Source organism: Typopeltis vanoorti, chromosome 1 (genome assembly GCF_054136105.1).
Source record: "Typopeltis vanoorti isolate ZY-2024b chromosome 1, IOZ_Tvanoo_1.0, whole genome shotgun sequence".
NCBI classification, from domain to species: Eukaryota; Metazoa; Arthropoda; class Arachnida; order Uropygi; family Thelyphonidae; genus Typopeltis; species Typopeltis vanoorti.
The window spans coordinates 162340202-162366590 of record NC_143549.1 but is presented as its reverse complement, the minus strand read 5'-3'; the positions used below and the strand labels follow the sequence as shown (position 1 = coordinate 162366590).

At 37.4% G+C, this 26389-nt stretch overlaps 1 protein-coding gene across 6 annotated transcripts in view; it reads right to left on the bottom strand.

The window, feature by feature from the left end:
- LOC150110589 (TBC1 domain family member 19) overlaps positions 1–26389 on the bottom strand; it is a 476985-nt gene that overhangs the window by 29418 nt on the left and 421178 nt on the right. For all 6 annotated transcript variants that reach the window (XM_090395037.1, XM_090395020.1, XM_090395012.1 and 3 more), the window contains one exon: positions 9747–9817. In XM_090395037.1, the coding sequence (XP_090251163.1) occupies positions 9747–9817 (71 nt within the window). The remainder of the gene's footprint in view (positions 1–9746; positions 9818–26389) is intronic.

Below are 26389 nucleotides of genomic sequence, written 5' to 3'. Positions count from 1 at the left end.
ATTGAGCTTCCTGATGTAGAGGAAAGAGACTAGTCCAACTAGGATGCTCTGGAAGAGACTATTTTTAGGGTATAATTAAGTGACAGCGGTTTCTGTTCTAAATGAAAGAGCCAATTTATTTGCTTCAATATAAAGACTTTGAGTGGATGATGTGCAGAAGACACCAGTAGCTATTTGTATACTCTGATGATGAATGGAATTTAACCACTGCAGGTTATTCTGCCTTGCAGAACCAAAATTGAGACACCTATAATCCAGCTTTGAACGTATAAGTGCACGATAAAGACAAAGCAATGAAGATCAATCTGCACCCTATTTAGTAGAGGATAGAGTGTTAAGGAGATTCATTGCTCTTTTGCACTTTTAGTTGATGAATGTGTGCAAGGGACTCATCTTTTCTGTCAAAGATGAGTCCCAAGAACTTGGCTTCTGTTGATATTGGAATAACATTTTATCCCATTCTTACTTCAGGATCTGGGTGATGACTGTGTTTTCTACAGAAGTGTACAGAGACACTTTTTTTCTACTGAAAACCTGAACCCATTACTAAGAGTCCATAGAGAGACATGATCGATTGCTTGTTCAAGTTGTTTTTCGATTACCCACGTGTTACAAGAGTGACAGTAAATTGTGAAATCATCAACATACAGAGGGTAAAATCTTGTATAGAAAGAATTTTGTACAAAATTCTTATATACTGATTTTACTTGAGAAAGAAAGTCAATACCAAATATTTGTAGTTTAATTAACAATTTTTCATAAGTGTTTTATGTAATCTGGTAAAATAGTAGAATAAATTGCTAAATTATTTGACTGCCAATATTGTACAAACAAAGAGAGAGCCCAGACAGGATTAGAAATGTAAACCTGAGGCTATCGCCGGGCGCGAAGGTCAGCGAGTTACGGAGTTTTCCTGTCATGACTCAGCAATTTCATAGGGGTAAGGAACCCCTGGTAGAACATCTGGGGATCTCGATCTGAAGAAGTCCCAAGGTCGTGAAGGTAAAATAAAAAGGAGACATGGGTGCTCTGCTCCTGGCTTGTTCCAGTGTCGCTTCGAAGAGGTCCCTGTGTCCAGCCATTCCAAGGATGGGGGAAGGATATCCCGCTAGCAGTATTTCGATGATGACAGGAGAATTTTAACGATTGTGTCGGCCTATTCGAGAAGTCCAATCACGAACTTCCTTAAGCAATCTCCAAGAATGCTGTATCGTCATTGCCGTGGAGTAGTGTCTGTTTGCAGTTCTAAAGGGAAAGAAGATTTTTTTTGTGATTTCTAGGATCTTGAATGCTGAACTGGCTGAGACAGGTTTCAAGTAAGATTAATGTAGAACTGTTATGGACTGTGAACCTTAGAGCAGGGATTGTTGATTATATAGTTACTAGCATATTGTAAAGTTGTGAAGTCAGAAAACCGCACTTCTAAATTATTGTGAAAAAGTAATCTACTGAGTTCTGAGCATTTTGTTAATGATAAGAGTTATTGTTAAGAGTTAATGTTTCCAGGGAGAATGAATGAGAAGTTTAGCATAATTCTGTTAATGATCTAAGTTAAACTGTTGTGAAGTGTGTGTGAAACTAACCACGTGTCTGACGTATATGTGAATGTATATGTTTGTCTTTATCTTTGAGCTAAAGGCTAGAAGTGCTGAATTAAGTAATTTGAGAACCAGACACATGCATTGCTTTGTTACTTACTTGCCAGAATTGATAAGAACCAGGTGAAATTTGATATGTGTGAAATCTTTTTCTTTTATGTTGTACTTACAATGTCTTAGTATGAATAAATTGTTTTGTTTGTTAATAACTTGCCTGATTTCGACTTACCAATGCACTTCTCATAAAAATAAAGAACCTGTGTGTCCTTAGAGTTATAATTAACCACGAGTGACTAAAAGTAAGTTTCAAACTTTGCTTGACTTAGAACTGAGTTTTATAGATAATTCCGTGTTCCGCGGAGCATTTCTCTTACACATATAGGAAATACAAACAACCCCTATGCACAATCTTTAATGGCACAGTCATTATACAAATAAATTTTTAAAGATCAGTGTAAGAGAGAGTCAGCTAGTTAGACAAAGGAATGGGTTCCAGCCAGAGGCAATTCCTGAATCTATACTCCACACATGTGAAAGTAGCATAGTTACGACCTTGAGAGGGGGGAATGAAATTGTATGCAGAAGGATTAAAGGTGATAAGACTAGCTCAAGCAACGATTACAACTCGGTATTGATTATTATCAAGTCGTACTGATTATTATCAGTACGACTGATAATAAGAGAAACAAAAAAAAATAATATTGAGATATAATAGAGAATATATCAAAAGATATGAATTTGAAATCAAGATAAAGAAAATAAAATATAACATTATTTTTACAAGAGCATTGTCTATAATGGGAGGAAGTTGTTCAGTGATTGGGTTAACTTTGATAATAAAAAGTGTCACACTTAAGACAGAGCCTGGAGGAATATCCTGGTTTTGATGATATGGCTGAGATAGTGCACTTCCCCACTCTGACTCGAAAAGTTCGCCTGGACAGAAAGTATTTAATAAATACAAGATGGTATCCTCTGAGAGTCAGGTTATAGAGGTCTTTTAATATGCCATATTTCCAGACTGTGTTAAAGCTTTTTTCCATGTCAAAAAACACTGGAACTAGATGTTCTTCCTTCAGGAATCTGTTATTCAAGTTTCTAAAAGGACTAAATAGTCCAAAGTTGAATGATATCTACGAAAGTCACACTGCGTATTGGAGAGAAGTTCATTGCTTTTTAAAATACCAGAGAAGTCTGGCATTAACATTTTCTCTAATATCTTACAAAGACAGCTGCTCAGAGCAATAGGGTGATAATTATTTGCTTGTGTTGGATCCTTTCCCTGTTTTGGGAGAGCAATGACAACTGACTTATACTAAGAGTCTGGAAACTCTTCGTCTGCAAGTATTCTGTTGTATATTAAGAGAAGGAGATCCATGGAAGATGTTCTATCATCTCATAATGGGTGTCATCAGGACCTACTGCACTAGGGTGAGACAGCAAAAGAGCTTTTTAGTGTAGTTTTGTATAGAAGAATGTAGTTATTCCTTAACAAATGGCCGATTGTATGGCTTAAGCCCATTAGCAGAGATGAACTGGATCAAAGACTGCTTTTCACTGACATCTCACATAATATGCTCTGACCTGAGCATGCTTAAAGGCTATTACGTTTAATGTGATGGGGTGCATATGAAATATACCCATGCTCTGTGTTGATTTTTTTTTGGCTGCCTGGCATTCTGGGTTCCACAAAGGTTTTGGAAAGAGTAAAAATTGAGATGATGATTTTGAAAATGAGGCTGTTGCTGTCGGGATAACATCATAAGCAGTAAAGTTTGTAATACACTATTACAAACTATACTGCTTCACTGACAGGTGTTTGACTGATTGTATCATCATTAAATTTTGCAAGATGGGAAGAAGTATTCAAGCTGGCTTGATCACAAACTTTCAACAACACACAAACTGTAGACAAACTAAATGAGATGGTGGAATCATAATATTTAGCAAGAAAAAAAAAATAGAAGTAAAAGAAATAAACTATAAACTAGAATATGCAGAAATTATATGCATCCAAGTAAAAATACTGAACAAGAGAACTGCTTGATATTAAACATTATTTACAGACCACACCAATATAAGAACCACAAAATTTCTTGATGGCTTTCTATTACAGAAGAATGTGGTTTGTTACATAATTTACTGCTTCACTGATAGGTATTTGAATGATTGCATCAGCATTAAATTTTGCAAAATGGGAAAAAGTATTCCAGTCACCTTGATCCATTTACCATATGGGCATCCATGTAGGAGAACATGGTTTGTGTGCAGATACAAGGAAAATGATCATTTCCATAGATAATGTCTTCAACATCTGATGTGAGTAGTGGAAAAATGGCAGGGGAGCATATTGCATGATTGATTGTAGAACATGAGTGGGTAGGCATATGGAAGAAAGTATTCAGTTTATTATTCAAAAGAGCGCAGTCATTATTGTCACGGATTTGTACAATGATACAACCTCTTCCATTGGTGTTGGATTTATTCCATGGAGTGTTGTACCCATTAAAGGCATCCATAAGAAGCATAGTTTCAAGCAGTTGCAAGATCGATTTCATTTAACTATATGTGGAACTACAAGGGGGAGGGTGATTATGAAGCACTCAGGAGACAGCTTGCATGTGTAGCATGGAATGAGGAGTTAGATAGAAAAGAGATCAATTCAGCTTGGGGGATTTTCAGAAACTATCTAGTAGATGCAATGTCTAAATGTATTCCAAGGGTGAGAAGGTTAAATAAGGTAGGAGTGAAATGGATGAATAAAGAGATTAAGCATGCGATACAGAGAAAAAGGGCATTATGGAGGCAGCATAAGAGAAGTGGAAATAACCAATTCCATGAGGACTACAAAGACCAGGCAAGGTGGGTGACTTGGTTGGTGAGGATAGCTAAAGAGAGGTAAGAACAGCAGTTAGCTAATGAAGCCAAAAAGAATCCAAAGGAGTTCTTTCGATATGTAACCAACAAAAGAAAGAATGATTATGGAAGGATGACACTGATTGGAGAAAATGGTATAAAGACAGCTGTTGCAGAAGGTGTGGTGGAGATACTTAATGAGCAGTTCATAAAGGTCTTTCAATCTTGTGAATGTGACTTCATGGAGAGATTGAGAGCAGTTGATGATAGGAAAGAGAGACTGACTGTAAGTGAGCGAGAGGTGTATGGGGAGTTGAGCAAACTAGATGTAAATAAGGTTGTGGGACTTGATAATATATCACCACGTATTCTGAAGGAATGTGCCAGGGAGTTGATGCCGGCCTTGACATATTTCTTTAATATGAGTCTTGCACTCGGTCAAGTTCCTAAGGAGTGGAAGGAGGGCAAGATTGTGCACTTCATAAAGGAGGGGTGATAGAACTCAAGCATCAAACTATAGGCTATCTGTGTGTCAGGTGTTGTAGTTAAGTTGTTGAAGAAGCTTGTGAGAACTAGGATCCAGAATTCGGTTGACAACAATGGTATTATCTTTGATGAACAGCATGGATTTGCTAACGGGAGGTAATTTTTAGTAATCTACTTACTTATTACAATAAGGTGACTGCTTCTATGGACAGAGGAGAAGGATACACAGTAATATACTTAGATTTTGCAAAGGCTTTTGATACATTACTACATGATAAGTTGATAGTCACACTCGAGTGGATGGGGTTGGATATAAGATTGGTGCACTGAATTGGAGACTGGCTATCTGATAGGTATCAACAAGTTGTGTATGGGGGAACCATATCCAGGAAAAGGAAAGTTCCTAGTGGTGTGCCTCAGGGGTCTGCTTTAGGGCCATTGCTGTTTAGCTTGTATATTAATGATATTGGTGAAGATTTGGATGGAGATATTCAGTTGTTTGCAGATGATGCAAAGTTGGGACGAACCATGAAGAGTAGAGAGGGATGTTGTGGCCTTACAAGAAGACTTGAATAAATTGAGTGATTGGGCATGGGGATGTGAGTTCAATGTTGCAAAATGTAAGATTTTAAAATTTCATCATCATCAAATTCCTACCCTCAAGGGGTGTACAGGATATGATAGTACTACATGAAAAATTTACATCATTACTAACTTCCTATCTACAATTTTCCTCCAAATCAGTCTGTTACTTGTCATCCAACATCACCAGATCTTATATTTCTATTGTCTAAGGTACTTTGTACCATATCAATCCACCTATATCTTGGTCTTCCTCTGGGTCGTTTTCCTGCCAACTTGGCAGAGAACACTTGTTTTGCTAATTTTTCCTCGCCCATTCTGTTTAAGTGACCATACCACCTGAGATTAGCTCTGCTAATGCATTCCTGGTTTTAAAATTTGGAAAACAAAAATGGGATGCAAAATTTATGCTTGTGAGGATATATTGTCGAAGGTGGAGGAAATAAGAGATCGGGTGGTGATAGTGGATAAGGATCTGAAATTTATTGGACACATAGCCAAAATTGTGAAGACAACACAAAGACTTCTGGGAATGATGCGGAAGACACTCACTTATAGAAGTAGGGAGATTCTTGTTATATTGTATTAGGCTTTGATTAGGCCACACATGGACTATTATCCCCAGATTTGGTCACCTGGTTTTCAGAAGGATGAAGAGATGTTGGAAAGGGTCCAGAGGTGACTGGCTAAGGTAGTTTCTAACATCTGGAATGTCGACTATGAGGAAAGATTGAGAATATGCAACTTGCAGAGGTCTGGTGGACAGGAGGAAGAGGGGAGATATGATAGAAACCTACAAGTAAGTGAGGGGTTGTTATAGGATCAATGCTGGAGAGGTTCTACAGAAAATAGTGGGAGATCAGGAGAGAACTAGAGGTCATCCCTGGAAGCTGTATAAGGAGGTGTGAGTAGGGGAGTGAAAGGCAGGTTTTTTTCATGCAGAGCTGTGAATGACTGGAATGCCTTGCCTGAGAGTGTGGTGTCTGCAGAGGATTTGAGTGTGTTTAAAGCACGTGTGATGAACTGCGTATTTGATAAAAGGACCTCGTAGATGAGTCTTTGACTCCATGAAGTCTTGGGTAATAATAATAATAATAATAATAATAATAATAACTGAGCATCCAGTGGTAAATAAATTGAACATACTGTAATAAGAAATCCTATGGATAAGCAAATCACTACCGCTTCGAGAGCAGTATTAAGCCGAACATGATAGAAAGGAGAAGGACTGCCCACTATGATAGCTACTTCTCCATGAGCAGGATCATCTGCAGTTCTGTCTTTGCATAAAACAGTGAAATTCCTTAAGATAAGGTCCTCATTAGATCTTAAATATGTTTCCTGCAGAAAGAAACAGAAAGTTTTGTGTTTCTACAGTAAAATCTTGATATCCTCGATAGTCTGGCAAAAACCCACAACAGTTCTATTGTAAAAATATTTCTATTGTTTAGGCTTTGTTGACTTGTCTGATTTCTGGAAATTTGAGTACCCACGCTTGTCAGGTTGATATTTCTCATTAGATTTTTGGAAGTATGGATTTATTGCCTTCGTCAGCTTTAAGTATGATGATGTCTTTATTATTCTTCAATTTGAGTAGTGTTCTTCTTTCCATTTGGTTAGAGTTGGTGTTATGAGATCTTGACGGAGCGGAAAGAATTATGCTGCTTTTTAATCGTAAGTCATTATTTATTGGGTGTGGTAGCAATGGGATGGCTTTTTCTAAGTTGCAGATGAACTCTATTTTAGAAATAGCAGTAGGTTTTAAGGCAAAATTGAATCCTCTTTTGAGAATTGAGATGTCAGGTTTTGTTAAAATGTGTTTAGATAGGTTTATTATCACTTGGTGATCTGGTAGAGACGGTTTAGAGTTAATGTAATTATCATACAGCAAGTTGAATTTATCAATTTGCATCTTTTTGCTGTAACTAAAGGTTTTGGCATAACTGTTGCTAATCATATTATCTAAAAGTTGCCAAGTATCTACGTCAAGGTTATTAGAGATGTCTGTGAACAAGTCATAGCATTGAGAGTCTATTTGGCTGAGCAAGACTCTCGTATGGCTAATTCTTTCTCGGAGAAGGGCAAATAAAGTTTGGTGGTAAATAAAAAAGGGTTTTTATTTTTGGTGGTTTTTAAAAAGGTGTCGAGACAATAACGTTATCCCAAAATTTCTTCGTCTCAAACAACATTTTAAAACAAAAAAAGCTAATATTATTTACCACCAAACTTCATTTGCCCTTCTCCGAGAAAGAATTAGCCATATTAAAATAGAGTTCATCTGCAACTTAGAAAAAGCCATCTCATTGCTACCACACCCAATCGCTAATGACTTACGATTAAAAAGCAGCATAATCCTTTCCGCTTCGTCAAGATCTCCATAACACCAACACTAATCAAATGGAAAGAAGAATACTACTCAAATTAAAGAATAATAAAGACATCATCATACTTAAAGCTGATAAAGGCAACAATACTGTTATCTTAAATACAAAAGATTATGAAGAGAAAATTAAAAATCTATTATCAGACATGTCTGTCTATGACGTTCTCAGTACAGATCCTATGCAAAAAAACCATAACGACACCAATGAACTATTACATTGAATGACTAACTGGCCTATAGACTTAATAAGAAAGCTAAAATCCATGCACCCGTTGACTCCAAGATTGTATGGCGTTCCTAAAATACATAAAGAAGGTATATCATTACGTCCAATAGTTGATGGAATCTATTCTCCAAGTTACCAACTGTCTAAATATCTAGCCAAGATTTTACAACAACACATTCACAACTCGGATACTTATATCAAAAACTCACATTTTATTGAAAAATTAAAAAACATCCCTATCTCTGAAGATGATATACTAGCAAGCCTTGACGTCACATCTCTGTTTACAGACATTCCAGTTGTGGAAGTCATCAACATCTTAGACAACAAAACCAAAAAATTGGTACAGATACGTAGATGACATCTTTATCATTTGGAATCATACGAAAGAAGAACTAATGGATTATCTCAACCAAATCAATAGTTTCCACCATACCATCAAATTCACATTAGAAATTGAAAAAGATGAAAAACTTGCATTCCTGAACATCCCAATAAAGAAACAAACCAATAACAGTATCAACCTGTCTGTGCATAGAAAACTTCGAATACTGGACGTTATCTCCATTTCAACTTGTCACATCATATATCCCAGAAACTTAGCATTATCCATATGCTTAAGAAAAGAGCTATACATTACACAACAGACCAAGATGACTTACAAAAAGAAATAGCTACAATATCCAGAGAGCTATCCTTAAATGGTTATCCTAAAAGACTCTGCAACAAGATTCTCTTTTCGGATATACCACAAAGACAACATGATGGCACCCAACATATCAGTACTATAACTATTCCATTTGTCAGCAGCATTTCCAAAAAATTGGCTATCCTTCTAAAACCACACAATATTAGAGTAGCATTTAAGCCAGCCAATACTATTTGGAAATTTTTAAGATCACCGAAAGACCCTCATCCATTCTACAAGTACTCTGGAGTATATAATATACCTTGCTCCTGTGGTGTTAGTTTGTTGGTCAGACCTCTAGAAGCTTCGAAACGAGACAGAAGGAGCACACAGGCTATGTTAGAAACAACAGACAAGATATTTCAGGCCTTTCTTCCCACTTTGCCTCTACCAACCATCATTGAGTGGGATAAGAGTCATATGCCCTATATAGAAGAGAACTACCATTCTAGAACCTTCAAGGAAGCTGCTATAGTCGCCCGTTCAACAGGAAACCTAAATAAGAATCAAGGTCTAATCCTACCGGAAATTTGGAAAGCTTTAATTATATCACTAAACATCAAAGAAATGAACTTTCACACCAATTACATTATGTCTCATAACAAATAAATCATGTTCCCAAGACACGTGCATTGTCTTGCACAATACCAATTTTGTATGAATTAGAACTGTCAGTTAAAACCTAGTCTGTTACTTTCATATCGCTCACCAATTGTATCCCTGAAGATGCCGATAGTAAAAATTGGTGAAACATGTAGGACGATTAATTAAAACTCACTTGACTAACATTCAAAAAAGTGTTATAGTTATTATATAAGTAGTCAAGAAAGAAAATCACACAAAATAAAACAGAAAATTTGTAGTCACAGTATTTTGCATATTTTAATGAGCTGAACTATTTAAAATAACACAAGGTAATATTCATACCTCTACCATTGTTTGGTTTTCAGCTTGTAAGATAACAGTTTTTCTGAATGATAAGATGGCAACTGCAAGAACTAAATATTAAAAAAAAAAAATCCAAATGAATGAAAATACAAGTGGAATATATTAAATATATAAAATTTATTCAAGAGACAATTAAGTAAAGATTTACAGTAGTCTTATTTTCAAAAATTCTTAACAGTATTATTTGACAAATCTAGATCGAAAAGAAAATTATTTACAATATTTTGACACCATGTCCTAATGAAGTTTGAGAATTACTAGTTCTCATAAAGTCAAAACTAAAACAGCTGACACAGTTGTATTTAACTCCTAGCATGCACACATTATAAGGCATATGAGAAGACAGCCTGGCTATGTTGGCAAAAAATCTTTTGTTTCTTAACTTCATTGTCTCCCATATCATGGACAATGTCATGCAGCTATATTTTTGAGGTTGCATTATGGATGGTAGTAGATCATTCAAAAAAAAATCTCTTTGGCTTTAGTTTTATTTTAATGATTTTCATTGTTCTTTACATAGAAAACATGTGAGGTAGCCAAGAACATGGTCAGCAGGACTTTTTACTTTTTAAGAAAAGTAATGATAATGAAACCCATACCAAACTTCAATAAATATGGCTTCAGGACAATGTCCCAAAAATGGAAAAAGAATCTTAAAAAGTAATGATTTTTGGCACCATTTCCAAGGTCAATTTTGCACCACTGTTAGGATGGCTATGTGCACTTGTCATCAAGTATGCTTACACAGTTGTAATACAGTAATACTTACTCTGTCCTTAAAAGATGACGGAATAACGACAATTCAAAAGTTACTATTATTACTATTATTTAGGACTTTATCGCATCCAAGAATTCCCATCACACTATCATTAAACTCATTTATTCCTTGCATTCTGATATCTTTTCAGAAAATGTATTCTACACACTACTAGTTTTCATGAAAAAAAAACCCACTATTCATTCTCTTAATCAATACTCACTTGGACAATCTCCAGAGATGATCCTTTGTCATTGTCCTCTTCTACTTATTTAAAAAATTTCTGTAGTGTCAATATCTCAGTTATGATTGTTTTATCCTTACTTTACCAGATCTGAGCAGAATACTATAGATGTGACCTGATGAGGGCCTTATACAATGGAACTACCACAACTTTTTCAATCGATCAACATCCTTTTCAGTGCTATTGCAATCTACTAGGTTGTCTTCATTACCTCTGAGACAATCTCTTGCCTCCTCCACTTCTGCATTAAGCAGAGAATGCAGTCTCCCATCTGTGGTTTTCAAAGAAAACCATATATTTGGCTACATTAAACTATTATTGCCATTCATTCACCCATTTTCCCAGGTTATTCAGAGCTTCCTGGTGTGTCACAACATTGGCACTATTATCCCTACCTCCCTATAGCTTCACATCATCTGTATTAACTGAATGTCTCCCTACAATACAGTGAAAATAACAGAGATATAAAAGTTGAATAATGATGATCCCAATACTGAGATATACTGATGGAGCAGTGAAATTCCATAGGACTTGATACTGAGCTCTGTGGAATCCCCACATCTTTCAGACATTCAACTGTCAATAATCCAATAACCTGATATCTACACAACAGATATTAAACTACTTGTTACTTTATTATAAAAGATAACTAGATTACTGAAACAACAATATTTTTCTTTAAAAAATTCATTATTATTATTTATACTGATATCTCCATGGAGTCAGAACACTCACTGTGGGAGATTCATTATTTATATTTTTACTAATTATTATAATAACGGAATTAACTCACGTAAATTATTTTTCATTATTCTTTATTCGTAGAATTTTCACCTGAGTATCACAGGCATCATCAGTACAGGTACAAGGCTAATTAAACAATAACTGTTATATTCACAAAGCGCCACCTAAGTAGCTAAGGTTAAATTTCCTAAATATATTTAATTATTCAATTATAATAATTTAATTTTTTTTTTTTTTTTTTTTTTTAATCCAATGTCCATGTCCATGGGTGACCCCTTGTTCTCTACCTTCCTGCCATGCACTGAAAAAAAATCTTCAGCATCAATTCTATAAATTCCTTTTAACAACTTACATGCTTCGATCATGTCTTCTCTATTTCACATATAACCTAGTTTTTAAGGTCCACAGACCTTCCACAATTTTTGTCATTAGCCACTCCACCACTTCTTCATCCCCATGGAATCCAAGTATCCAGATCTGTATACACGAGTTCAAATGTGTCCTTATTAAAGTCTTATATAGGATCTTATTGATTTATTATCAATATTTATCACTAATAATTTTAATAAATTAATAAAGTTTAATATAATAAAATTTAAGTATCATCAAAATATAAATTAAATTATTAATTTATTATTAATAGTCTTATATATAAAAGTCATATATAGAATAATCACCTCACCTCTATATTTCTGTTTGTTAGTGTGTGTTCTTCATCAACTACATAATATGATGTGCTGTTTTGGCTATGCCCTCTAAACTTCTCGTCCATAATCACCCCAAGTCCCTGGCCTCATCAGTTTCTTATAGAGTTCCATTAGTATAGTACACAGCTTGTGATCGCTTCTCACAGTGCATCACTTTATTTACACTTGGCCACATTAAACTGGCAGCCATTTACCTTTGCCCATACTGCTAGTCTATTTATCCCTCCTGCAGGATCTCCACATCACCTTCATTTCCACTATTCTTCCAAGTTTAGTATCATTAGAAAACAACTGAATATTCCTGTTGATTCCTTTCCTTTATTACTAATATACAAATTAAACAACAGAAGGACCAAGTACTGAGTCCTGTGGAAAACACTGGTCACATGCCTTCTTCTGGACTCAATTCCTTCATAACCCATTCTTTGATATCTATTCATCATCCCCCCCCCCCCACCAACTCTAATCCAAATTACCAGATTCATATCCATCCACATTTGCTTCAATTTATGCAACAAATTTCTATGTGGAATCTTGTCAATTGTCTTTGCAGAGTCTAGCAATATCATTGAGTAGTCATTTCCATTATACAACTCCAATGTCACTTGATTATAAAAAGTAAGCAAATTACTAAGGCAAGACCTACCCTTAACAAAACCATGTTGTCCCTTATAGAGTATCATATTTCTGTCCACTCGTTCCTGAATTCTGTCTTTCAACAATTTCTCTGATACCTTAACCATCACTCTTGAGATGCTGATTAATCTATAATTTGCTATTTCTGTCTTGGAGCCTCCTTTATGCAATGGGACTATTTTGCCCTTTTTCCACTCCATTGGTACCTTCCCAGTACTGAGGATTAAATGAAACAGCTTGGACAAAGGAGCTGACAATTCCCTTGCACATTCTTGTAATACACAAGCTGATATGCCATCTAATCCCATGGCTGTGTTCACATTGAGGTTCTGCAGTATTTTGAGCATCTCTGTTTCTTGAGCCTCTATCTTTCCATCAGTCAATGTCACATTTGGCATGGCAACATCACCACCTAGATGGTACACCCATCAGCACTTTTTGAAGTCATCTCTCCATAGTCATTCCTCCTTTTACTTGCTGCATATCAAAAGAATGCTTCAGGATTTCTTTTTGCATCATTGGTTATGATTCTCTCATAATTAGCTATACAGGTCACCCTTCTTGCCTGTGCCTTGTACTGCTCATGGGTATGCTGATCACCTTTTTCTTTAAATTTCCTGCACAACTTTTTATTTGCAACTCTTGCTTAATGATGCTATTCATCCATGTAACTCCCACCTGTTTTACCCTTATGACTCTGGGTATACATTCTGATACTGCTTTCTTCAAACACCCCTTGACTACCTTCTATTCATCACCAGCATCTCTCACCGCTAAATTCTTATGCCATAACACTGCTGAAAGCTGACTCATCTGTTTATCATAATCACCTGCTTTGTAATTCAATATATATCCCTTCTTATCAGAAAATTCTACATATCTGGCAGTTTTCAAGGTGCAATTTCTCCAAGCAGAGATAGGCAGCATAGCTAGATTGGTTGCTGTTAAGTTCTCTGATGCTATGATCAGATCCAGCCCTGTTGACCCTTGTGTCCCTTCCATTACATTTGGCCTTAGGAAATTATTTCTCAGTTCCTGTATAAATTCTATTTCATTCCCTGAGTGTGACTATTCCTCCTCCCACAATCTATGTCTACATGGTTGAAATTCCCAATAATAATTACTTGACCTGTACTCATCATTCTAATTTGACAATGCATGTCATCTACAGTCTTCCTTATAACTCCTGAATTATAGCAGCAATCAGTTATATATTTTGTTCTGCTGGCCTCTATCTCACACCAGATAGCTTCAAATGAACTGCCCTCTGAATTGAATCCTTGTACCCTGATGTATTTCCACTCTTTTTTGGCTTCAATTCCACTGCTATCATTAGTGCCCCCCCCCCCCCCACACAATCCCATCCTGTTCCTTCTGTCCTTTCTGATGACACCATATTCCTTGCATTCTATTCCTATGACCATATCATCTTCGGTCAACTAAGTCTCACTAATGCTTATAACTTTTGGCCAAGTTGAGCTAACTAATACCAAAAACTCCTCCCCCCTTATTCCAATACTTCTGGCATTAGTATACATAAACTGCAATATCCCTTCATCCTACACCCTACTCACCTTGTGTTGCTTAGGCCAGTACATGAAATCACTGTCTCACTTACTAACATCTGGGTTGCTTAGACTCAATGCTAGCCAACAACTTCCCCTCCCCTACACAAACCCAAACATTCTAGTTTTCTTGATTCTGCACATCTGAACTCTCACTTAACAACACTTTTTCAAGTCCTGATCCCAAATAATTTCTAATGCAAGCCCCCACCTTATATAAATCCTTCCTTCCATCAAACTTACTCTACACATCAACAAACTCCATACTATTCCTCTTGCATAATCTCACCATGACTCTTTCGTGATCATAGTTCTGCACCTCAGCTTGCGTCTATCATACTGCAGAAACAGACTCACAACTTTTACTTTTTCACTATTCTTTTACACATGCGCTAGCAATTCTTTCATGTCTTGTCACATACCACACCTGTCACTTGCTAAATCATTTGTACCAGCCAAAATAAACATCTCTTTCACCTTCACCCTCTGTATCCTTACAGCATCACTAACATCCTTAATCTTATCACTAGGAAAATAGGATTGTCACACTCTCCTCAAGCACGCCTTTTATCGATGAAAATCACTATACAAAATCCAATTCTTATTCTCACATTTTTGCTCTTTCATAAATAATATTACTAACATCTCTGTAATTCTATACAGGAACAACTGATAATTTTTCCAAAATCATAACAACTACAGAAGATATAAAAACTGGATATGGCATTCATTTTACCATTACCCTTATACAACAGCAATGTCAATTCCTCTTAAAATGTATATTAAAATCTCATCCAGAACCTCCTCCACCTTCCATCTATCATCAAAAGTACTCAGTATTCTAAATACATCCTACCCCATTCACTTCTAATCCTTCAGACATCCAGGAATAACTAACTTAATGAAGAATAAAATACTCTAATAAAGAGAGTAATAAATAGCTCTGCATTGGTCATCTGACCACTTTTGCCATCCAGCAAAGTTTTTGTTATTCATCTGCAATCATTTCTCCTCCTGGTAGCCATATAATGAAATATCTAATTGGAATCTTTCTTCCTCAGATCACAGTGCTAGTGGTAATACAACTACATCTTTAATCCAGAGAATTTTACTTTACTCGCAGTAAAGGATTTCATCGCATGCTATGCAAGTTGCATGCTTGCATCCTGGTTTAAAAATGGCAGGCGAGGAATGGGAATGTGTGCCTTAAATGCAGGCAGTGGGAAGTGCTTGGAAATTCAAATGCTACTGTCTTAGCAGTGGAGGTAGTATACTGGAAATGGGTGACTTGTGGATATCAATAGTGTGTTAGAGGGTGAAGAGAATATGAAAGAGGTGTCTATGGATTTGACTTTGAAGAGTGTGGTAAAGGGAGGTTTTGATGGATGGTTGTGTTTGTGTAAGTGAATTCTGGGTGAGAGCAGAATGTGTGGAGAGAGAAAAATAGAACTGCAGAGAAAAGAAGTGGAAAGAATGAAGGCTGAGTTGAGGAGGGTGAATGAAGAGATAAAGAGGTTAACTAGTGCAAGAATGAGAGTAGGTGTAAGAGAAGTGCATAACTCAGCAAGGGAGAGAAGCACAGAAAGAGAAGAAATTGGAAAAAGTCAAGAGAGTGTGGACACAGAGGATGGTGAGATGAGAGGAAGGAGGGAGAGAAAGAGTGTGAGAAGAAAAGAGAGGGAGAGTGGAAGCAGAAAGGATCAGAGATGCTAGTGAGAGAAGCAAGAATGAAACTGTGGGGAGTGTCACATATGGAGATGATGATGATTTGAGGTGCACCGAGTAGAATGCAAGAGAAGTGCTTGCCTGAAGGAACAACAGAGAGTGTGGAGATAGCAATGAAGCAGGGTGAAAAACATTGAAGAAATGATAGTGATGGTTAGTACAAATGACCTGAGAGGTAGCATGAACCATGTAATAAGAGATTTCAGCTCGCTGCTAGGAGTTCCTCAGCAGAAATGTGTGAGAAGGAACATAGTATGTTTCCTTGGTATGATAATGCAAAGTGGAGGAGAAAAGCAATAATAATGAATGAGATGATGGCAAGAATGTGTAAGAAGAGAGGTCTGGAATACATGGATGGTATAGCATATTTCGGCAGGATAGAGAATGTAAATGGGGTGGTCGTGATGTGTTACTCATGATAAGAGATGAATTGTGTCTTCTCAAGGTGGAGAATCAGAGAGGAAATGACACTAATGGCCTTTGAGAATATATGGTGTGAGCTAGAAGTGGACAGGACAAGATATTTAGTGGAATAGTGCTAAGGTCCAGGTAATATCGAATGGTGATGAGAAGGAAATGTTTAGGCAAAGTTTGAAAGTGCAACGTAAGTGATCATCATTGGGGACTTCAATTATATCAATATAAGCTGGGCAGAGGAAGCACCATAAAAGGAACTGAATTGCTGGACTTTTTGAGGGATAACTATCTTAGGCAGCATGTGGAAGGAAAGTAGGAATCAAGAATTTTGGACTTGGTCATAGCATCAGAGGATCTGATTATGACGGGTGAAAAGATTTTGGAAAAATGAGCAAGTACTCATATACAGGTACTGTGCAGATGAGAACAATGACATTTTTGCAGGCTACTATGCATTTATTAAGGGGAACTCTTGTTTTAGCAATCTAGCTGTCTTTTTATTATTATTATGTGACACCTCCAAAGAGGCGTATCGAGAGAGGGCACCTACACTACAACTCTCCATCTCCACCAACTACAACAAACCACAACTATCATAATCATCTACACCAACACCATCTACTTCCCACCACCACTAGTATTTTCACAGGCAGTCACAAACATCAATGCCCATGGAAGGATTCGAATCCACAGTCTTTTGGCTGGAGAGCGGATATGCTAATCACTCGGCCAACCAGGCTGGCTTTATAATAGAGTAACAAGAGCAGTGGATGAGGGTAAGGCATAAACTGACATTTTTGGATTTTTCAAAAGCATTTGACAGGGTGTTGCATGACAAGTTCTTATTTATGTTGTAACATATAGATTGAAATGGTAACTAACTGCCTTTCTAACAGGCAATCAGAGTTGTATACGGGTAAGCAGTATTACAGAGTGGGAAGTTATATGGGAATTCCACATGATTCAGTACTCAGATCATTACCGTTCAATCTTTATGTCAGTATATTATCACTGGACTACAGGAAGATATTCAGTTGTTTGCAGATGATGTGAAGCTTAGGATGGTTATTAGTAACTTTGTGGGTGTGTTTTTGTACTCTGGGATGATTTGAATAAGCTGCAAATGAATGATGTTATCAGTTTAATGCAGTTAAATATAGGATTGTGAAATTTGAGATCCACACATGGGATGCATTATACAGAAACATATTACAAAGGTAACAATATTGAATAGCAGACATAAATGGGTGGTGGTTCCACTATATAAAGATTTGATCAGACTACATCTGGATTACCATGCTCAGATCTGGTCACCAGGATTTGAATAGGATGAAATAACTTGAAGATGGTGAAGAGGTGGATAATGAAAACAATACCAGGAATGTACAACACCGGTTATGAGGACAGACTGACAGCATAGGAATTACAGAGTTTGGTGGATGGAACATGAGCAGGAGAAGGAATAACATGGAGAATGGAGACATATAAACTACTGAAGAGTATTTATTGGATTGACACCGGGGAAATTTTTCATATGGTAGAGCGACAGGTAGGAGCAAGGACTCAGCACTGGAAGTTGCAAAAGGAAGTAGTAAGTAAGAGAGTAAATAAATTTTTTGTATGAGGGTTGTAGGAACATAGAATGCATTGGCTGAGAGGTTTAGTGAAGGTGAAAATGGTGGATGAGTTTAAAGAATCGCAAGGTAGACTGTGTTGTCTAAGGTGGCCCTCTCACAATGAGTCTTATGGCTCCATGAAGCCATTAGACTCATTTATTATCAACAATAATAATGATGATGATGATAGTAAAAATTTCATTTCTAATCAAATATCCATGGGTTAATACCATGATGATCAACAAATGTCATCTATATCTATCTAAGGATAACCAAGCAATTTTATAAGCTTGGTTATTTTTTCTCCTAATCCCACGTATGCAAACAATTAAGTTTGCGCCTGAAACATAGTTCAAGTCTAAAGATGGTATAACACCAGGGCAATTCATTGTAAAGATGGGTAAAGCTCTGATCACTATTCTTAGTATTTTCCCATAATGTAAAGCACATCTCACTAAAAGATGTATACTGCAATACATTATGGGTGAGGTCACTACCCAGACCGGTTTCAACCTTTTTTGAGGTCTCCTCTTGATATTTAGGGTCTAGCTACTCACTGAGGAGACCTCAAAAAAGGTTGAAACCGGTCTGGGTAGTGACCCAACCCATAATGTATTGCAGTATACATCTTTTAGTGAGATGTGCTTTACATTATGGGAAAATACTAAGAATAGTAATCAGAGCTTTGCCCATCTTTACGAGTTGCCCTGGTGTTGTACCATCTTTAGACTTAAACTATGTTTCAGGCACAAACTTAATTGTTTGTATACTTGGGATTAAGAGTAAAAATAACCAAGCTTATAAAATTGCTTGGTTATCCTAATACAATATCCCCAAGTTAAAAATTCATTTACATCTATATCTCCTCCAGAGATTTTTATTAATAATAAAAACACCTTGATGTTGAAAGTTTATTTTTCACTTGGTTAGAGTATAATAAATTTAGTTTAATCGTTTATCCAAGTGTGAGCAAACAAAGTTTGCGCCAGAAAGTATCTTCAGGACTGGGGTAAAGTGGTACAACACCAAGACAACTCATTGCAAAGGTGGAGCAAGCTACCAACATTCCTGTCTCAGTATCTCCTATAATGCAAAACACATCTCCTTGCAGATATGTCTACTGTTATGCATTAAGGGAAGGGCCACTACCCAGACTAGTTTTCGACCTTTACTGAGGTATCTTCAGTGGGAGCCAGGCCCAAGTTGAGATACCAGGCAGAAGCTTTAGCAGGTCATCTCTACCTATAGGAGTTGCCAAATGGTGTGCCACCCTTTTTTAATAAATTACTCTGGATTTAGAGAAAGATGTTGAAAGTTTATTTTTCACTTGGTTAGAGTATAATAAATTTAGTTTAATCCTTTATCCAAGTGTGAGCAAACAAAGTTTGCACCTGAAAGTATCTTCAGGACTGGGGTAAGGTGGTACAACACCAGGGCAACTCACTGCAAAGGTGGAGCAAGCTACCAACATTCCTGTCTCAGTATCTCCTATAATGTAAAACACATCTCCTTGCGGATATGTCTAATGTTATGCATTAAGGGAAGGGCCACTACCCAGTTTCGACCTTTATTGAGGTAGAATGGGAGTTCATATCTCATCATCATTGGCCTCTTTAGAGTCAAAAAGTTGTGCTGAGAGCCAGCTCTGATAGTAAGAGAGGAGTAGAAAAGATAGAGTTGATAGTAGTAGGTAGTTAAAAGAGGCCTCAGTCGATCTGCTTGGCCACATTCAAGAGTCATCACCAAGCAGATCTCCGACATTTCCTCCCTCCATCAATTCTTTTCAGCTCTCGACGGCCAGTCATCTCTTCAGATGTCTGGCCGGCGAAAGGAGTAAAAAACAAATGAAAGAGGACACTTAAAAAAGAAAAACTGAGAAAGGACACAAGAAGTTACATATCACTAATAGCAAAGACAAACCGGAGGAAAAAAAAAACACCTGGGTGACCTGAAAGACCAATTTAAACTGAGGAGAGTGGGGGAAAATCCTGGCCTGGGTGATACAGCCCACAAGGAGCTGCACCGCCTCAGTGTAAGCCTTCGCAGCCCAGGTTCTCAGGATACTCCCTCCTGTGTGGACAAAATTTAAACGGAAACAAAACTTAAAGGAAAATTTTTTTTTTTTTCCCCTCTCTGGCAGATCGATACTAGGAGTCGACTGACTTGTTAGGCGAGGTTTAAATCCTCCTGCTGTCTATTGTTGTGGGTTTTAATGATGAGATCTGCTAATTTGTCTCCACAGACGTGGTTTAGCATGTAGAGGCCTCTGTGCAGTGCTAGTCCCATGTCGTCCTCTGCATCGATAAGACCAATGATCTTTTCAGGAGTGATTTCATCTATATTATCGACAAACACGTCGTTCCATTCTGCACTGACGACTCTTGGCCCGTTTTGTCCTGTGAGTATCAGTTGAATGTCTCCGAATGTTTCTATTGCTTTTCATAGTCTCGCCTCCTCCTTGGGGAAATCTTTTAAGAGATGCATTATAGGTGCATTGGCCTTTGCATAAGGGAACTTTGTGGGTTCTGAAGTTGACTTTATTTTTCCAACTTCAGCTGGTTTTGGTTTTTTTATATATACTTCTTCAGGGCTGGCTGGCCTCTTTTGTGTGCTTTATGCATTGTTGATTTCCATATCTACTGCCTCCATGTCCTCGTCTATTGTGACTGCAGTGATAGTTCCTTTTTGTTGGTGCTGCTGGTTATTTTCGGTTGCTACATTTGTAGTGACGGTTTGCTCGGTGGCTGGTTCTTTCTGCCTTTTGTCTTTCCTGGTTGTAGGTTTCTCTATTGGTGTATTCGGCAGTGTTTCAGACGTGGCGGCATGATTCTTTCTTGTTGTTCCCTCATGCGCGGCCTTCAGGGTAGGGAATTCATTCGGTTCTGTGCCAATGACATTTTTGGCTGTTGCTTCCGTGTTGGGCATAATACTGCCTCCCAATTTTTCGGCCAGGTTTCTGTCCGGACAGGTGTCCACCTTATGGCCGTTAGTGCCACATTTTAGGCATGCTGACTGGCATTGTGCTACTGTATGGCCCGCTGTTAGGCAGTTCTTGCATATTAACTTCGGGCACTGGGCCCCTAGATGAGTGAGGGCGCCGCATCTAAAGCATTGCCTCTTTACTCCCGGGTAACTCACCATTACCCTGGCCGATCCTATCTTGACGAAATTCGGAATTTCTGCCTTCATCATGATGGAAAAGGTGACTTCACCAGATTTCCATTGTGGGATCTCAGCGTCCGTGCCAATTTCGATATCCCGAACAGCTCCCCATTTCGAGAATACTTTAGTTATGATGTCATCGTCTTCTTCTAAATATTCAAGCGGAAAACGATCTATTCTTACTCTTTTGACAAAGCTTCCTACCACAAAAGGTTGAAAAATTTTTGCCTCGCACTCGACTCCTTTCAGAAGTTTTTCTCTAGTTGCAGCGTCTTTGCATACAACTTGAAACCTTCTCCCCCCATAAGGGGTGAAACCGGAAATATTGTCTGCCCCGATGCAGTCAATAATAGCCCTCGCAAATGTCCTCTGCTGAATACCAGTATCTATTTCGAACCCGAGGGTTCTTACCATTGGTAAAACCGAAGAGATTATTTAACGAAAGAAAGGAAGAAGACTTTCCAAGGATAGTCTATTCCTATAAAATAGCGGAATGCCGTGTATAGGCCTAAAAAAAACCACAAAAAAGAACAAAGGAATCTTACCAAGGCAGGACTTCAATCGGAGCTCTCTTTTCGGTTCTCCTAAACTGTTGCTAGAATCCGCTGGAACAGGTTTGAAGAAGGACTGGAACATGGAGCTTTCTCTCAGGGCTGCTGAAAAAAGGTCTCTTCAGTGGGAGCAAAGCCCAAGTTGAGATACCAGGCAGAAGCTTTAGCAGGTCATCTCTACCTATAGGAGTTGCCAAATGGTGTGCCACCCTTTTTTAATAAATTACTCTGGATTTAGAGAAAGATGTTGAAAGTTTATTTTTCACTTGGTTAGAGTATAATAAATTTAGTTTAATCCTTTATCCAAGTGTGAGCAAACAAAGTTTGCACCTAAAAGTATCTTCAGGACTGGGGTAAGGTGGTACAACACCAGGGAAACTCATTGCAAAGGTGGAGCAAGCTACCAACATTCCTGTCTCAGTATCTCCTATAATGCAAAACACATCTCCTTGCGGATATGTCTAACGTTATGCATTAAGGGAAGGGCCACTACCCAGACTAGTTTCGACCTTTATTGAGGTCTCTTCAGTGGGAGCCAGGCCCAAGTTGAGATACCAGGCAGAAGCTTTAGCAGGTCATCTCTACCTATAGGAGTTGCCAAATGGTGTGCCACCCTTTTTTAATAAATTATTCTGGATTTAGAGAAAGATGTTGAAAGTTTATTTTTCTTATTAAGTTTATTATTATTATTATTATACTCTAACCAAGTGAAAAATAAACTTTCAACATCTTTCTCTAAATCCAGAGTAATTTATTAAAAAAGGGTGGCACACCATTTGGCAACTCCTATAGGTAGAGATGACCTGCTAAAGCTTCTGCCTGGTATCTCAACTTGGGCCTGGCTCCCACTGAAGAGACCTCAATAAAGGTCGAAACTAGTCTGGGTAGTGGCCCTTCCCTTAATGCATAACATTAGACATATCCGCAAGGAGATGTGTTTTGCATTATAGGAGATACTGAGACATTAATGTTGGTAGCTTGCTCCACCTTTGCAATGAGTTGTCTTGGTGTTGTACCACTTTACCCCAGTCCTGAAGATACTTTCAGGCTCAAACTTTGTTTGCTCACACTTGGATAAAGGATTAAACTAAATTTATTATAATAAAAACACCTTGTTGCAACTTGTAGAGGTAAAGTTGATAAGGCTCTGTATTACTAAAATCTTGATATTTAGGGTCTAGCTGCTCACTGAGGAGACCTCAAAAAAGGTTGAAACCGGTCTGGGTAGTGACTCCACTCATAATGTATTGCAGTATACATCTTTTAGTGAGATGTGCTTTACATTATGGGAAAATACTAAGAATAGTGATCAGGGCTTTACCCATCTTTACAATGAATTGCCCTGGTGTTATACCATCTTTAGACTTGAACTATGTTTCAGGTGCAAACTTAATTGTTTGCATACTTGGGATTAGGAGTAAAAATAACCAAGCTTATGAAATTGCTTGGTTATCCTAATATACAATATCCCCAAGTTAAAAATTCATTTACACACACACACACACACACACACACATATATATATATATATATTTCACAATATACTTCTTAGCCATTAAAGAAAAAATGATACTAAAAAATGCATTAAACTGAACAGATTCCTAAATATCACGTGTATGGAGGGATAATTGCTTTCACATAATATCTACTCTTTTATCTACTCTTTAGTAAGTTTTTCTCTTTCTAAATCAGAGAAAATGAAAAGTATGATCAAGAATGCCTTTAATGCCACAACAAAATTTAATAGAAAGGAAGAGAGAGAGAGAGAGAGAGACTTTGGTTCCGAAGAAACATATATTTTTATTTTAAGAAACTGCTAACAATAAATCCTATTACATTTTCACTTTGGCATGATTAAATAAATGTTTCTTAATTATTTAATTATTTAAGCAATTTGCTGTAATGTTACAGAATCAGCAAAGCTGGTATCGTGGGAAGTCAATTGAATAAATTCATATGGAATAAGAAAGAAATTAGTCGGAACACTAAATTAGCTGTATACAAGACTGGGTTCAAACCAATTTTAACTTATGGATCTGAGAGCTGGGTCAGAAGTAAAACACTTGACCAAAGACTAGAGACCGCAGATATGAGAGTCCTGAGAAAGATTAGAGGCATGAACAGATGGCATCAATGGCAATATCATATTAAAAATGAGGATATTAGGAAAGAACTTGACATTGTCAGTATCCAGGAATGCGTTAGCAGAGCTAATCTCAGATGGTATGGTCACTTAAATAGAATGGGAGAGGAAAGATTAGCAAAACAAGTGTTCTCTGCCAGGTTGGCAGGAAAACGACCCAGAGGAAGACCAAGATATAGGTGGATTGATACGGTACAAAGTGCCTTAGACGATAGAAATATAAGATCTGATAATGTTGGAGTCTTGACAAGTAACAGACTGATTTGGAGGAAAATTGTAGATAGGAAGTTAGTAATGATGTAATTTTTTCATGTAGTACTGTCATATCCTGTACACCCCTTGAGGGTACATGGCAGGAATTTGATGATGATGATGATGATGACTGTAATGTTATATAGTTCAGGGAAAATTTTCAGAAACGGAATAATAACCAGTAGCATCCTACATGGTTTTGATCTTGGGCTGCTGTCATCTCATTTCACCTTATTTGTTCATGATATTTAATTTTACAGGGGATATTTATTTACTTTTAAATGTCAGTCTCACTCATAAAAAGTTAAAAAAATTTGGTTCCCTGCTACAGATACCAAATATGTTACATTTTTCAAGGTTCTTCATGTACAGTTATGCCCAGTTATTTTCTGCAATAAAAGGAGATATGAGCTCCCACTGGACATAAAAGGAAACACGAACTTACACTGGCAAAACTAGTGAGTATTCCCACTATAAAGGGATATCTTCTAGTTGGAGGAAATGTCAACTAGACCACTGGGAAGTAGATGACTTTCATCACCTAGTGAAATACCTCCACCTGGTTTATTGGAAGATTGATTGCACATGCTGTTTGATCTCCAGAGCAGGGATTCTGGTTTCTGTTTACCCCACCCCCTTCTCTGTGGCATGTGAGTGATACCCTTCAAGGATATGCCAAACATACTTTGAGACACATGACCTCCTCGATTCAAGGGTACATCAGTTAAAACACAATGCCATATGCTGGCTGCCAGTCGGTGTGCACTGGCCCAAACCTGTCAGTAATGGGGGGCAGGAGAGGCTTTCTGGTCAAATGGTGCATAATTCCACTGTCACATACTATGTAGGTTATGCCTGGAGAGGAAGTCCAAGTAGTGGTATGTGAGAGGTACTGATCAGACTACATTTGGATTACCATGCTCCCTGGCCAAGTCATGACAAGGAGACTGATCACTCTCTATATGGATGTCAACTTTAAGTGTATCTGTTCTCAGTGCACTTTTCTACTTATCCTTCTAACTATAAATGAACTAATGATGAATCTAAGATTCATCATTAGTTCATTTATAGTTAGTTATTAGTTCAAACAATGACAATGCAATGAAAAGACATTTCTATCATAAACTAATCCAAATAATAAAAAAAAAAATGCAACCAATCACAATATACAAACCAAACCAGACTCCTCGATAAAATCACTTTCACATTTACTTCACTAAGTGCTGTTCACCAGAACTTCCACCTCTTGCTTATCCTGATGGCACTACTGTTACTTTACCAAAAGATAAAGCTGACCTCCTAGTATCCTACACAACTCATGCTGATCAGACAGCCAATCCTGAATTCTGTTGATTAACCCGACATCTAAACCCATGTGTTGCAAGTTAAGTATCAGCTTATTATGTGGAACCCTGTCAAATGCCTTTGCAAAATCAAAAAAAAGCAGTATGCCTTTTCCTCTTCAACTACTCTTGTCACTTAATTATAAAAGGAAATCATATTACTAAAACAAGAGTGCCCCCTTAACAAATCCATTTTGATTCTCACAAATAACATCACCCTTATCTGCCCAATGCTGTATTTTCTCACTAATTTCTCCAAGACCTTAACAACTACTGCTTACACACAAACTAGCCTATAATTAGACACTTCCAGTCTGCTACCACTTTTGTGCAGCAGCTATCTTACCTTCCTTCCATTCCTTGGGTACCTTTCCCACAGCCAGACTTTTATTGAAGAGCCAGTCAACGGAGATGTCAGTTCTTTAGCACATTCTCTCAAAACCCATGGTGAAATACCATCAAGTTCCACACTCACCTCTAAACCCTGAACCTGCCCTATCCTTCTAGTATTAAAACCTTCTTCTCCAGGATGAAATACTCCAATAAAGTGCTCATTGAACAACTCCACTATGTCCTCTGCATCTATCACTCTATTCCCATTTTTATTCTGCAATATCATTCTTCCACAATCATTTCTCCTCCTACTGGTCACATAGCTAAAAAATTCCTTAGGATTTTCTTTGGATCTTAGCCAATCTCTTCTCATATTCCAGTTTTGCTTTCCTCAACATACTGGTCACTTCCCTGGCCTGCGTCTTAT